The 14,757-nt window shown below is 44.4% G+C and overlaps 1 protein-coding gene across 1 annotated transcript in view; it reads right to left on the bottom strand.

The window, feature by feature from the left end:
• Positions 1-134: 134 nt before the first annotated feature.
• The window catches only part of RABEP1 (rabaptin, RAB GTPase binding effector protein 1), a 47,087-nt gene continuing 32,464 nt past the window's right edge, over positions 135-14,757 (bottom strand). The window contains exons 9-18 of the mRNA XM_048324309.1: positions 14,033-14,500; positions 12,278-12,382; positions 11,445-11,561; positions 10,111-10,209; positions 8,566-8,706; positions 7,717-7,906; positions 7,376-7,431; positions 6,857-6,955; positions 5,931-6,047; positions 135-3,974 (exon numbers count right to left, since the gene is read on the bottom strand). Of these exons, the coding sequence (XP_048180266.1) occupies positions 3,873-3,974; positions 5,931-6,047; positions 6,857-6,955; positions 7,376-7,431; positions 7,717-7,906; positions 8,566-8,706; positions 10,111-10,209; positions 11,445-11,561; positions 12,278-12,382; positions 14,033-14,500 (1,494 nt within the window). The 3' untranslated portion in view covers positions 135-3,872. The remainder of the gene's footprint in view (positions 3,975-5,930; positions 6,048-6,856; positions 6,956-7,375; positions 7,432-7,716; positions 7,907-8,565; positions 8,707-10,110; positions 10,210-11,444; positions 11,562-12,277; positions 12,383-14,032; positions 14,501-14,757) is intronic.

Raw genomic sequence — 14,757 nt, 5'->3', positions numbered from 1 at the left:
CTGCCCCAGGAGTGGGGATTGCTGCTCCCTGGGGTGATCCTGGGATAGTCTCCCACCCTTGCTCCATCAGGGGTTCCCTGGGGGGAGGTCTGTGGCAGGGGGCAGAGGAGAAAGACCAGAGCAGGGCACGCACACACTTCAGCAGCTTTTTTTAATTTGGAACACTTTCTCCATAAAGGACACACCTTCAGTACAGTTAACAAATGGTTACACTGGAATCCTGGAGACAGCAGAATTCTACACCCACGATTGCACAGGACACCAATGGCTTGGCTCACTGGAATGCAGTATTGACTTCCAAACACTGTTTCCTTTTGCAAAAGATGGCTCTGGAGTCCCCCTTGACATTTCAAGGCCAATTCAGTCTCTGCTGTAGACAGACTCTAGTGGACAATAAATAATTGTTGTCCCTCCCCCTTCCCCTTAGAAAAGGCGCCGTGGTGAAGCTCAGCGGGGCAGGAGTTCCTGCACTGCTAAAACGTGGCACAGCAGGGGGGTCGGGGGCGCTGCTGGGAGGGAGCAGGTACCAGACATGCTGCAGGAACACTTTGTACAGGTTAGGACTATACAGGTACAGCAATGCAGACAGAGCCTCCACCAACAGCTCAGCCCCTGTGTCACAGCTGAGCAGGTTCACCTGAGCCAGGAGAACCCACCCCGGCCCCAGCCATGCTCCACAACACCCAGAACTGGAAGGAAGAGCATTTGTTTTCTCATGTTCATGAGCAGTAACACCATCATCCATCATCCAGTGAGTATCTACACCAAGAGCTTTTCCTACACTTCATTTACAGTCTTTTAAATTTGCTCTGCAAATTTGGCACACACTGTCTTATTTTGCTTTTAAAGGCCCCTTGAAGTCTGAGTTCAGCAGAAGCTCAGTTGCTGCTGCTGAAGCTTTGCTGTCCTTCCCCATGAGGGAGAGCAGTTCAGAGGGAGCACATCTCCCACCACTTCTGTGAACATCCAGGGTTCCAATTTCAAACTGAATTGTTTAAAAGGCTGACATTAGAGCAGTTGGTGAAAAAGGTGACCCGTGTTCCAACACTTAAATGGTCACAGCTGGTACTGAGACAGGAGCACAGGTGGAACAGGGTGGTGAAAAGGAAAATAACCATGCGAGAACTGCCTGCCCATCCTCTCCAAACCAAAGGAAGTTCCTTCCAGGACTGGTGCAGTGCCTGGTTCACAAACAAGGAAAAGCCAACAGTGCACACCCCCCAGGCCTGCAGATCTGCATTTGGGAACAGCTCCATGGGTGCTGGGGCTATGAAGGAGCCCAAACCACTTGCCCCGCTCGCCTCCTTCCTGCAGCCATGACCTCACCCTGACACCTCCACACCTGGGGAAAGCTGTGCCAATGAGCCATAAAAACACACCCAGGGAAAGCCACCCAGCCCTGGACTGCCTGAAACCCTCTGACCCAGCCACAGCCAGGGCTGCTGAGAACAGGCCAGACACAGGGACCAGTAAGGGATGCTGCAAGGGCAGGAACAGCCCTTCCCCTGCTCTCTCGCACTTGGACCAGCCAGAAACACAACCAAAAAATATTTTACTGTGAAAGACTTCAAGGTGCAGTTCCTCAAGTGCTCAGCTTGCTGAAGAGGGTACAGGATGCGGTGTAGTTTTGCCATACAAGAGGCTCCCTTACACCTCCTGCACAGGTGAAGTAGTCACCAGTTACAGTAACTCTGTAACCAGTTACACATTTGGCTTTGGGAAGGGAGGGTGGGAACAGAGAAAAACACTTTCCTTTCTGCTCTGTAGCTCCTACTAAAGGCCTGTAGTTTTGTCTCCAAAGTTTACCCAACCACTGGAAAACTGAATGAAAAACATCTGGTCCTGGATTCATGCATCAGGACTCAGCTGCTGTCACCACAGTTCAGCAAATAGTGAGAAAGGTTAAAAAATCCCTAATCTGGTAATAGCCAAAAACTGAAGGCCCAAGCCACACTTCAATGTCACCTTTATGCAAAAGTACCATCTTTAGACACGAGAGCTCTGCCATCTGTTAGTCTAGTCATTACTAAGGTGAGAAAAATTACTTTTGGGTGTCAGGATTACAAAGGGAATTAATTGCTAGGATGAATAAAATGTTTTAATTCTTGTAATGAGTGGCAAGGAATTGAGCTTGTATGATGCTTTTTTGGCTGTTTTTAAGGCATTCCTCTTCAAAACCACTGGTTCTGACTTTATGTCAGCAGCAGGATATACACTGCTAAAAATAGGATCTAAGCACTTTAAAATATATCATGTGCATTGCAGTTTGGAGAATTTTCTGTCACTTTTGAAGGTGATGAAGAAAAGCAGATCTCTGGCCAAGTATGTGAAGAAAAACCAGCAAGGAACGGAGGAAAAACTAAGAAGTTTTGGACAGTGGGATCTGCTCCTTCAGCCTCCTTTTAACTGAGTTGTAAGTTCAAGAATTGGGTCTGTACCATCAGGATCATCAACACCTGCAACCGTTCAGGAATCCATCCAGCTGCGTGCATGGAATTCCAGCAGTGGAGGAGGAGGAGAAGGAGGAGGAGGAGGAGGAATGCTCATCTTACCCCTGGACATTTATAGAACAAGAAACCCAAACCTGACAACTGAGTGATCACAAGAATTTCCTGCCTCTGCTGCCACATTGCTCAGTGTAATTGAACTGTCTGGGAGCAGAACCAGGGGGCAGCCCAGGAGCCACCTCCGAGCAGTGCCAGGACACCAAAGAGCTGCACTGTCCCCTCCAAGCTGCAGCAGCACAATCCTGCAGCTCCTGCACGTCTGTGCCCTGGCTGGGAGCGGTTCCCTGTTTCCTGACACGAGGCTGACCCAGCAGAGGGGTCGGGCCCACAGCTTCATTCTGCCCTCAACACCTTCCCCAGAGAGCTCCTGCCTTCACACCTGGGGTCACCCCCAGAGCAGAGCACACCTGCACCGCCTCAGGCCAATGCTCAGACATGCACACGACTTTTACCAGCTTTTTTCTGTTTGGGTTTTTTGTTTTTTTGCTTGGTTTTGGTTTTTTTTTTTCCACAGAGAAGGGATTCCAGGCACTGCTCAGCTTTAGAGATGAGAAACAACCAGTTGTAGTCCATATTCTAAATTACATTTGTGAAAAGAGATTACAAAACAGTGCATTTCTTGTGCTTTTCTTTCAGTATCTGAATTCAACAGAAAAATGGCAAGGAGCTAAATTCTCAGTACAGTTTTCTTTTTTTTTTTGGATTAGCATTTCTCCGTTCAGGAGATACACAGCTCACTCATATCCACATTTCAGCAGCATTCAGATTCTTCACAGAGCCAATGGTTTTAAAAAAAAAAGTACTGAGTTATGAAATAAGATCAATATCCAGTGTCCTGCTAATAAAGTCATATTTTAATATAAAATATTCATACAGCATACTCTACACCTCATTCTCTCTGCTAGCTGAATACTGTTACTGACTATTCAAACAGAAAAACTTCAACCACTTTGCTCTTCAACATTTTGGAGGGACAATACAGTTTCCAGCAGCTACTTTGATCACAGTAGTGGGGGAAAGGACAGAGGGAAAGACAGGGGTATATGTTCCAAAACTCTATATTAGGTTACGAAGTCGGCTGAAAGAGGGAAGTTTTTCAGAATGTAAGGACTGATCCCACTCAGTGGAACACGAAACACTGCACTCATTAGTGTTTCCATTAGAAAGTTCTCCTTCCTACACTACAAGTCACCCTTGTGCTCTCTTCCTGCCCAGTACGAAACCTTTTTCCCCTCTAGAAACAAAACTTAAGTCATTGCTCCCCTCTGTTGTCTTCTGCTCTCTCGGTTAGAGTTAAATAATAATTAATGTTGCTATAAAGATGAGTTAAAAACCCCAGACGCAGCCTCGGAGCCCATCAGGGTGTCATGTTTCAGGGAGCTGATTAATGTCCGTCAGTTTTGTGTCGTTCAGGATTGCACGGATTCTCTCCAGGGAATCTGCCTGCCGGATCCGCTCCAGCTGCACCTGCAGGGAACCAACAGAGGCACCGCAGTCAGCAAAGGCTGCAAGAGCTCACACCCAGACCCAAAGGGAGCCTCCGAGGGATCAAACATCACCAGGGGCTGAAGAAATGCAAGGGGTGAGGGAGCACAAGCTTAATCTGGGCCCAAGAATGGGAGGAAGGAAGACAAGAGGCAGATGTGATTTTACAATAAAGCCCCACTCCCTGCGGGGCTCCAGCCATCACCATCACTCTGTGTTTTGTCTCATGTCCAGTCACTGACTGGAGATGTGCAAAGTAAACCTTCCCAGGAAGAATGTAAAGGAGCAGCCCAAAATGTGCCTTGGAGCCTCTCAAGATCGCACCCAAAATACTCTTGGAGCAACCATCCCATTTCCAAGCTCACTTCTTGCTTTGCTGATAACCCAGTTTAAGGTATTTTTTAAATGCTGAAAAAGGGCCCAGCAGAACTGTGGTGAAATCAATGCAAAGAGAGCACAATTGATTTCTTTATCACACTCAAACTTTCACATTCTTTGCAATAGGATCTGGGCTTTCAGTTATAAATTCCCAGCTACCATTTAAGTGGTTTTTAGCCCTTTCTCTGAAATGCTCATAACTAATTTGGCCAGTGGACCCCTCACACAAGGGGTACCTGTCCAGGCTCTCACTGACAAGGCCAGGGAAGGGAATAACCCCACCAAGAAACCACAATCCTCCTTTGATGGTCATCTCACACTGCACAGTGCACGTGGCACAAGCCACTGCTTACACTGGAACACAACCTGATGTGCAGTAACTGCTTAGGGCAGAAAGAAAACACAAAACACGGAGCTACAATTCTTACTGAGCTCATACTGAAGGTTTACTAAACTACCTGCAAGCTGTGGAAGAGTCCACCACACATCTTCAAAGTGGTGGCCATGTTTCCTCTAAGAGCTGCATAAACCAGTGCCTGCAGGACTTTCAAAAACAGAGCAGATGATGACTAACAAGAAGCAACTTCCCCAGACAGGACAACTCAACAGTCTCCTTTGTCCTACCAACCCCTCCAGACACAGACAGAGCCACAGAGCACAGATCTCTATTATCCATCCAGCTAAACTGTGTCTAGTGAACAAACCTCCCACATTCTGGGGTTAATTTTCCAAGTAAACCTGAATGCCTGACTCAGAAAATGCGTAGTTTGAATTCTGCTGGGTGTCACTGAGCAGCCTGGACAAAGACTCCAAGGAGATGGGGGGCTGAAATTCAGCACCTGCTCTGTGAGCAAAGTTGGAACATAAATGGGGTGCAAACCCTGGGAACACAGACCCTGAAGGTGAGCCCAGTCCAGCCTGGCCTCCCAAGCACAGACAGTCCCTCTGAGCACAAACCACAGCAGCAGAGAACAGCCTGACAAACCAGAACCAGCCTCAGGGACACCCCTGACAAAACCCCTCCCTTCAGCCACCTCTTGGTGTCTCACATCAACCACAGTTCCACTTGGTGAAGGAAATACAAGGATAACAACAGTGACAATAACAAGAACAAGACTGTTGGGATGTATAAACAGAAAGCAGGAACTGTTAACCTGAAGAACCATTTCAGATATTCACATCAAACAGTACCAGTGCCTTACTCTGTCCTCAAATATTTGCACCTGAATGATTTGCTATGAAAGTATCACATTGGAAACATCAGGAGATGGACAAGGAAAAACACAGGTCTGGAAGAGCCATCATTTATGGCTCTACACAGTTTCTTTTAGTACAAAAACTGAAAATTGGCTGGAACCCAGTAATCAGAACACAATCCCAATAGCTTTAATAATAATATCATATCAGGAGTACCTGATCAGTTTATTACACTAACAAATTCTAAAATAGATCATAAATACCAACATAAGGAAATTTACAACTGCCATTTCTTACTTTACACAGCTGTGTAGAAATAATGAAACTAAAGTAGCCCCTCACACATTGATTGGACTCTCTTACCTGAAGTGTCTGAGAAAGCTTTACAAAGTCTCTCTGCACTTGCTCACTGACATCTAACTCAGTCTGCAACCGCTGAGCTTTGTTCTTCTCTTCAAACACCAGCTGCTCAAGGTTGGCCTGAGGAGGAAAAGATTCTTTAGGCTTGAACTGAATGAAAATCAGCAGCTTGTATAAACTGATTAAAGGGTGATACCAGAGCAAAGCAGCACAGTATCCACAGGGTCTTGGCAACAAACTACACCAGTCTTTCCACACCTCAGTTTTCCAAAGCTCAAAATCAGGAGCTAATACCCATTAACAGGTGTCAATAGACTGGTTAAAGCATGAAAAAGCCCAAAGTCTTTTAACAGAACCATGACCTGGGATCTCAAAATACAAAGGCAGAGTTCTGAGTTTTAGTGAAGTAAGTTCATGGTAAGGGCAGTAATTTGCTGCTGGAAGTGTAACTGTCTTGCCATCCTGAGCTTTAGTCAGAAAAGCGTTTGGGGAAAGGGCATAAAAAACCAAAACCACAACAAGAGAGGGCAGAGAACAAGTGCTTAGACCATGATTAATTCACTTGAGTGCTGAAGTAGAGCCCCTTCCTACAGCAACCACAAGAAAACACTGCTTCAAAAGCATCAAAGCATTCAGCCCAAGGTTTGGTTATCACGCTCTCAGCAGGCAGGAATGTTCCTGAGGCCTCACTTGGGAGGGCAATCCAAGGGATATTCAAGTCAGCAGCGATTCAGACCCACCACTTTACAAGTCCCAGTGAAAACAGGGGTGAGGATTTAAACCACATCCAGAGGAGATTATTTCCCTGCCAGTTTCTTACTCACATTCAAAAGCTTCTTTTTTTCATTCTTAGGTAGTGCCACATTCTCTGACACAGCTGCTCATCACAAAAGATGCAGATACACTTCACATCCAGACATCATAGCTACCTTTGCTGCAGTCTCCTTCTTCAGCTGTTCTTCTAGAGTGTTCTTTGCCTCCTGCAAACTCTCCAGCTGCTGCAGGTTTTCCTGCGAAGAACTTTCCAACTGTATAATAACATAAAAAAATATTAACTGCACTTCCTAACATTTCCATCTCCCACAGTCCCTCCATAAGGAAGTCTAAGTATCTTTCTGGGACTCAGAAACACACCCAAATAATCTCTTTCAGGGGCAGAGAAAACACCTGAAAAACATCTCTTTCTCTCCATTTATTTATTTTTGGAGCTGGAGAAAAATGTCCAAACCTGACATTTTAGGTCAGTGTTATGTAGCTTAGTATGAGTTAGGAATTAGTTAATCCAATATTTAGGTTACAGATTAATAAAACAGATCAAACACCTTTTAAGGAACAGAACTATGAATGTGTCCTGTTCCTACACTGGCATCAATACAGGAAAGAAAAAAAAAAAACTTTTATTAAAAAAAACCCACATCACCAAAAATCTCAGTGAAAGGGCTTCTTACCTGCTCCTTTTCCACTTTTATTCTTTCCAGTTCAGCTTTTAAACTGGAAATGGATGCTGAAAAACAAGAATATTAAATCTTAAACGCAAGAAACATGGGAAATTGTTCATACCCTGTTTACTTCTGTTAATATTTAAAGGAAAATTAAGCTCCTGTTACATCAAAGGTACCTCAAAAGCAAACAAATAATTGTACTTTTATTTTCAGCTGCACAGCTCTGGTGTCTCTGCTATCGAAAGTGGACAGCATTTAGAATTCAGGTAAGTCTACTACAAAATCAAGTCTTTGCATCTTATTAATTTCTAATATTCCTATTTTGAGACTGTTTTGCCCCTGCTCACCTATTTCCTCTTTGCAATTCTCTATTTCCAGCTGTAGAGTTTCTTCTATATTTTCCTTCAAATATTGTTCAGCTTGGATCTGTTCTTTCAAGAACAGGATCTCTGCCTTCAGCTTCTCCTCGAGGTGATCTGCTGCTGTCCTCACGCTGATGATGTCTTCCCGGTACTTCAGGATCAGCTCACGGAGCTCCTGGATCAAGGATTAGCAGAGATGTGCATTTTGCTGCCCCACAGCCCCAGCACTGGGGTATCTGCACAAGGACAAAGCTGTGCTGCCCCAGGGTCTGTCCCAGCATCCCACACCCTGCTTCCAGCAAGGTGCTCCAGTCACAGTTGGCTTGGCCACAGGAAATGAAAACACAGCAAGATTCACATCCCCACAGGTTTATGATGCTCCCCCTGCCCTTCAGCCCCTCCAAATCTTTTAGGCTTAAAGGAAGGGAGTGGCCATGAAAGGAATCATTATTCAAGGCTTTGGATTACTGCTGGTCTTAAGTGGACAGAAGTGATTGACTTCACTTGATTTATTGAATCAATACAGTGAGGCCCTGGTGACTGAACACTTGTGTGCCCAGTTGGAAAATACAGCTTGAACTGGCTGAACTGGGCCAAACCCACACTCCACTGACCACAGAGCAGCTGTCAGGCCACAGTTAACTGGTTTTACAATCCATCCACACCCTGAAGCAGGCATGGCACAGGGGGATCACACTCATTCACAGACTTACAGGGTTAAAATCCCAGGTACTGTTCTTTGTGCTATTTGAGACAACTTTTTGATAAAGAATAATATTCCAGTGAGATCAACTCACAAGCACTGTCAGTGTTAATGATTTAAAAATGTTTTACCTCTGCTGCTTCTGGTAGAATGAAATCTTCAGCCTGCTGTAAGGACACATGCAAGCTGTGTTTTCCTTGAAGACTTTCATTATCTTTTTGCAGTCTCACCAACTCTTCTGAAACCTGCTCCCTTGACTGTGTCAGGACAGCCTCCAATGCAAAGAAAAGCATAAATTCACACTTAGGGTCATGCTCAGATCTCTTCTGCCCCATTTACTTCCACTGCTTTCAAAAGTCTGGTGAACTGATATTCTTTGTAAAGAAGGGAAACAAAATGGTGGTGTGGATCAACACAACCAGTTCCCTCTTGCCTGGCCTATGCACCAGAAATAAAGGCAAGGACAGAGAGGAGGAAGCCAGTGATAAGTACAGCTTTGCTCAGTCTCCCACTTTCCTCCTGTGTTTATCCATTAGCTGGCTGTGCTCAGAGAGGGGAGGGAGGGTGGGAATCACATGTGCATTCAGGAGCTGGCAGGGATGTTTATTAACAGCACCTCAGCACGCAGCTGTAAGAGCAGGTTATCCAAAAACCTGAAACATTCATCCTGAAACTTTCCATGGTGGGTGTCTGCCTCCCACTGTCCTCCGAGGAAAGCATCAGAACAGCTGATCCCACGGAAAGAAAAAGGATGAAGAGGGCATGGCTTTGCTTCCATTACAAAAGAAAAAAATCCAGTGAACTCTTCCAAGAGGAATGGAAATGGGGAACCAGGAGCAATGGCAGGAGCTGTGTTATAGGGGGGCAGCAGGAGAAGCAGACTCAGATCAGCACATTGTCTGAATCTCCTGCGTGTCTGTAAGATGTGCTCTCATGCAGAGCACCCGATGGAGCATCTCTGCAGGCAATGTCCTGACGTCCTACACACAATCCCAGACCCCAGAAATGCAGTACTGGGGTTCATGAGGATGAATTCTCTTGGTCCCCCACAAATGCTGTGCCAGGGAGGAAAAAAGACAAGACTTGATTCTGATATAGAAAGGAATTAATTGCTCCAAGGAAGTCAAACTTAGTTCTGGAACATGTGGTCCTCTTCCTATTCTCTGGCTTAATTCCAACAAGATGCTCAAAAATAGTTTAAAAAATTAAGTTCCCATACATATCTCTCCCTGGGTGTTAGGGCTGATATTTTAAGTCTGACCTGCAACAACACTGATCATTCATCTCTAAAACTCAAGAAAATATTCACTAATGATGGTACTTGTGATGAATCCTAAAAACAGTCTTGAGAAAATCTACTGTCTTCAGATTTGAGGTGAAATTAAGATGCTGAAGAGGCACGGAATTAGATAATAAATAAGGGGAAAAGAAGTTGACCAGTGATCTCCATACTCCTGAATGTGCATGAACACAGACAGCAGCACAGAGTGACACAAACGGTTCCAGCTCCAGCCCTTGCCATCAGAGCTCACTGGACCAGGCCCTCTGCAAGTGAAGATGCTCAGCCCTCTCCAGCCAGCCTTGGCTGGGCAGACAAAGCCTTTTACAGACACACTGAGCTCCAAGGGTCAGACAAACAGGGCTGGAGAAGGATCTCTGGAATTAACCTGTCTTACCATTTGCTCCTGGACACTCCTCTTGGCTTGCAGAAATGCCTGCTGCAGCTCACTGAGGAAATTCTCTGACTTCTGACACTTGGCCATGAGCAAGGAGATCTTGAAGAAAGAAAACCCAGACAGACATGTAAGAAATAAAGCATGGAACAGATTCTGAAGAAGAAATAACCACACCAGTTCTCTCGCCTGTTATTACTAATAGATACTTTGAAATTTCAAACTAATCCACTGAAGTTTATGTTAATTCTTCTCTCAGTAAAGCAGGAATGCAGATCCAGGCACTATGGACAGATTAAAGACAGTTTCTGCAATAACAATATTTTTATATTCTATTTACCAAACTCTGAATCAACAGTTCATTCTATTAAAATTTAAATGTAAGCCAGTTCAGAAACACTGAAGGGAAACTGAAGAGCTTTTATCTAAGTTTTCAGTGTTTTCTGAATTTTTGTACCTTTCTCTGAGAGCACCCACCTTCAAAAACTTCACAAGTCATTCCACAACAACACATGTAAGATGAAGCATTACTTAATTAACAGCACCCTGGTACAGCCAGAACAACATGAGAACATATTCCCATTGTCTAAGCTGGACTTTGTCTTCTAATGACTAAGAAAAAATACTGGGTGGGATGGAAGAGAGAAAGCTCCAGCTCAAGTGAAGTAAATTCAGTGTCTTGTACACAGCATGTACCTACTATTGTAATCTTTAATAGGCCAAAGATGATGACTTTTTTCCCTTTTTAATTTTAACTATGACTACCACCCATTATATTCGGCTTCATTGTTCCAGAAGAATTAGGTACACATTTCAGACTGAAAAATCTTTCCAGTGGGCTCTTATTTTAAAGGAGTTCAGTGCATATTTTGGCCCTGCTACTGCCTGCTCAGCTCCTCATCAACTGCATTCTTCACCCCAAGTCCATTACCTAGGAGTCAAGTATTTATAAGAGCAAGTGGTGGAAAAGGACCATTCTTCCACCAACACGGCTGTGCCCAGAGCACAGGGCTCCTTTTGCATGTTTGGGTCATTTCATACACAGGTCACTCCAAAACTCAAACATTATGCAAATTCCACAATGCCACTCTGTAATGGATTTCAAGATTAGAGATGATATTTTAAGGCCAAAATTGGGTAACACGGTATTAGAGACATAATAGATTTATCTAGAAACTGTGGCAAAATCAGGTGGAGCATAACTAACCCTAGAAATTCTCATTCGTGTTGCCTCTACAGCCAGTAGCCCATCCATACCTAACAAAACACAAGTTCTTGTTACACACTTTTGAAGAACATTTCGTGATTCCTGGATCTCAATTACCAAATGCTTGTACCTGATTAGAGGAGTCTTCAGCACTTTGTTTCATGTAATCCTCCAATTCCTGTTTATCTTTCATTGTCTTTTCCAGCTGGTCATTAGCCTGCCTCAGCATCACCTGCAGCTTTTTCACCTGTATTGTCACAACAAAATTAATTCATTTTCCATTCTCTTGGGGAGCATTTATTTCCTGAAGCCCTTCACTCCCCAAAACACAACATAAAATCTCTCAAAAATCCTACGTAACCCAGAAGTTCCTTTGTTGTTGAAACAGCCTCCAGCACAGATTATCCCTCTAAGGAAACACGGGACATCAAACTGCACTGGACCATGGCCATGTAATGACTTCAATCACTTATTTCAAAGCAGAATGTGACTCATACCTTCCACACCCATCTGAAAATTGTTGGTATATGGCAGGAAACAAATATCCTCCAAGACTTAAAAGTCATTTTATGCTGCTAGGATGAGGTCCTTTTCTGTTAACAGTTCTTACAGTATCAAAGATAATAGAATTTAATGCATGACAAGCATTTTAAAATATCAATTATTAAAGATACTGACTTCAGAATGGGCATAATACTTTTTATAGAACACTGCCTTTACTGCATGATCTTACAGCACCAAATAAAGTGGTTCTTCAAGGTGAATCCTTAAGAATGTACATGTTGGTATTTATGACCACACAATAATAACAAATCAAGTTATGTCAATAGCATGTCAAGTTATCCAGTATGTTGATATTGCTCAATTAAAATCAATGAATAAAACAGCAGATAGTTCATTGTTGCATCCTTAGTAGTTCAAAAAGCTGCAAAAGCCTGGCTAAAGTAATGAGAGAAATCCCACCTGGTCTCTGGTCTCAGCCTCCTGGATCTGGATACCTTGCAACTGCTTCTCATAATTGGAGCACATATCACAGCGCCTGCCCAGCTTGTTCCCTGCATTCTGCACCTGCAGAACAAGAGTCAGCACCTGCCATGTCCAGGGAAGTCTCCAGGGAGTGCAGGAGTGCTGCACACACTCAGGTGTGTTGTGTGACCACAAAACATTACAGATAAAAGACAGAGGCAGAATCATGTAATGGCAGGACTGAGTTGCTTTAAAGTGAAGGATAACTCAAATCAGCTGTGGGCTATCAGCTTTTCCTGCCATGGGTCCCACCATTAGCACAAAAAGCCATGACACAAAGAGCTCATCAAGTCACTATTGTGTCCTTTTGACAAACAGAAACCAAACAGGAGAAGAAAATAACAGTGTTGGGGCGGGCAGCAGGGAAACCAAGAGTAAACCTGCTGTCATTCTGGAACTGCAGTGGTTTTGGCCAAGGGGGCAAATGGAAGTTTTATCAAAGTTCCAGCTGCAGGTCAAGTTTGAGCTGAATCTGTATTTGTATTTACTGCTCCATGTCCAACCCACAGCAAGTGGCATTCACACCCCAGCGTGTGCTCCAGCCTCCAGGATCATGTGGGAAGCTGCATTTCTGTTCTGGATTCTGAGAGAGGGCTGAAGTAAAGTGTCATCAAAATGTCAACAGGGCAAGGAAATATTCAAGAGTAGGAGTTTAACGCAGCTCTGAGCTCAGGATGCTATAATTTCTCCAGATATAGCAAATCAGTAGGAAAACAACAACAACAACACAACTTTACAACAGGTTTGGAGAGACCTCCTAAGCAATGATTTGCACTAAGTTAAATTTCAACAAATTGAGAAAAAAAAATATCAATACTTCTTCATTTCATCTGTCCTTCATCTGGCCTTTTCTCCTTCACTACATTCTTATATTCTTTGTTTTACTCCCATCTTGTCTTCCTTTTCACCCCGCCTGGATTGTTATCTCCCCCCATCTTTTCTTCCCCCTAAAATGTTGCTCCTTGGTGTCTTTTCCTCTGAAAGAGAAACCACAGGAAACCCCAAATACTCCCCTTTTCAGCAAGAAACCAAATGCAAATTTTGAACTGGCATCATATAAAGCTGCTGAAAAACTGACAGGCAGAACACCCAGAAGCAACAATTTCCTTGCTCATCCACACTGCAACTGGCCCAGGGCTTAGTCTAATCTGCTTCTTGTGGCTCTCAGAAATGGGTTGCTGATGATGCAAGTCCCCAACAATTTCCTGGAGCCTCTCTGTGGTACTTTGTGCGTTGGGCATAGTTTGGCTGCTCATTTCCAAACTGTACCCCGTGCACAGCCCTCAGCAAATGCCCCTGGCACACAGAGCAGCACCCCCAGCTCTGCTGCTTCTGCCCTCTCCTACTCATCCCCAGCTCCACTATAGTGCCCTTTCCTCAACTTCCCATTTACTCCTATTCTTTAAGTTCTCCCACTTTTTTTTCATCCTCTCACACAATTCTGAGTTCAACAGCCACCTCTGCCAGATCCTCCTCAAAATCCAAAGCACCCTGTGTTCAGTAATGCTGCCTGTCCCACGAGCAGGGCCAGCTCATACACCTTACACTGGATGTGCTCCACCTACAGAAGCGTTCCAAGAGGGAACAGTGAACAGCTGCCCAGGATGTGACCTCTTCCTTTCACACCTGGCTCTGGGCAGAGCAAAGGAGGCAGAGCTTTGCCCACAGCAGGGACAAGGCAGGAGGACCCACCTCCTTCTGCAGCAGGTTCCACTCCGTCTCGCTGACCAGGCGGTACCCGCTGGGAGACACATAAGCACTTTCCATGCCCTGGGTGACACTGGAGAGCAGGGAAGCAGTCTCTTCTTGCTCTGGTGTCATTGCTTTGATTGCTTTTTCCTGATCTTTGGTCAACATGAATCCACTCGGCATTTGCAGGGATCCAAGGGAAGCTGTATCAAAGTTCTCAGACACTGAATCTGCTCCAACAAGTGGTCCAAAATCTGACTCATCCAGGTTCCCAGCAGATTTTGCTTTGTTGTTGTATCCTAAAGCTTTGGACTGTAAGGATCCAGATGTGCCCAGACTGTCTGTTGACTGTGCTCTCCGTAGTCCATCTTTAAACATATCAGTGTCTGGTTTATTGAAGGATTCACCGGAGGAAAGAAGCAAGTCTGCATCCAGGGAATGGACTGAGCCGTGGGTGCTATTCACATGCACCTGGCATAGGAAAACACAGAATAAACAAATTATTTACTCCGTTTTAGCATGGTACAAGAGGAATGCTGGACACTAATTCTTAGACATGACAAAAAGCAATTTTAAATTTCTTTGGCAAGAACATCTGCTCACAAAGCTTAGGGTGGGAGAGGAAAGGACAGAGAGCTGAAATGAACCACTTAGAATTCAAAAACAAATAAAACAGGTTAAAAGAGTCTTCTGTTAACAGAGTGCTTTTGTAAGACTATCTTCCTGCC

Source organism: Corvus hawaiiensis, chromosome 20 (assembly GCF_020740725.1).
Source record: "Corvus hawaiiensis isolate bCorHaw1 chromosome 20, bCorHaw1.pri.cur, whole genome shotgun sequence".
NCBI lineage: Eukaryota > Metazoa > Chordata > Aves > Passeriformes > Corvidae > Corvus > Corvus hawaiiensis.
The sequence above is the reverse complement of the archived record's forward strand: the minus strand, read 5'-3'. Positions and strand labels throughout refer to the sequence as shown.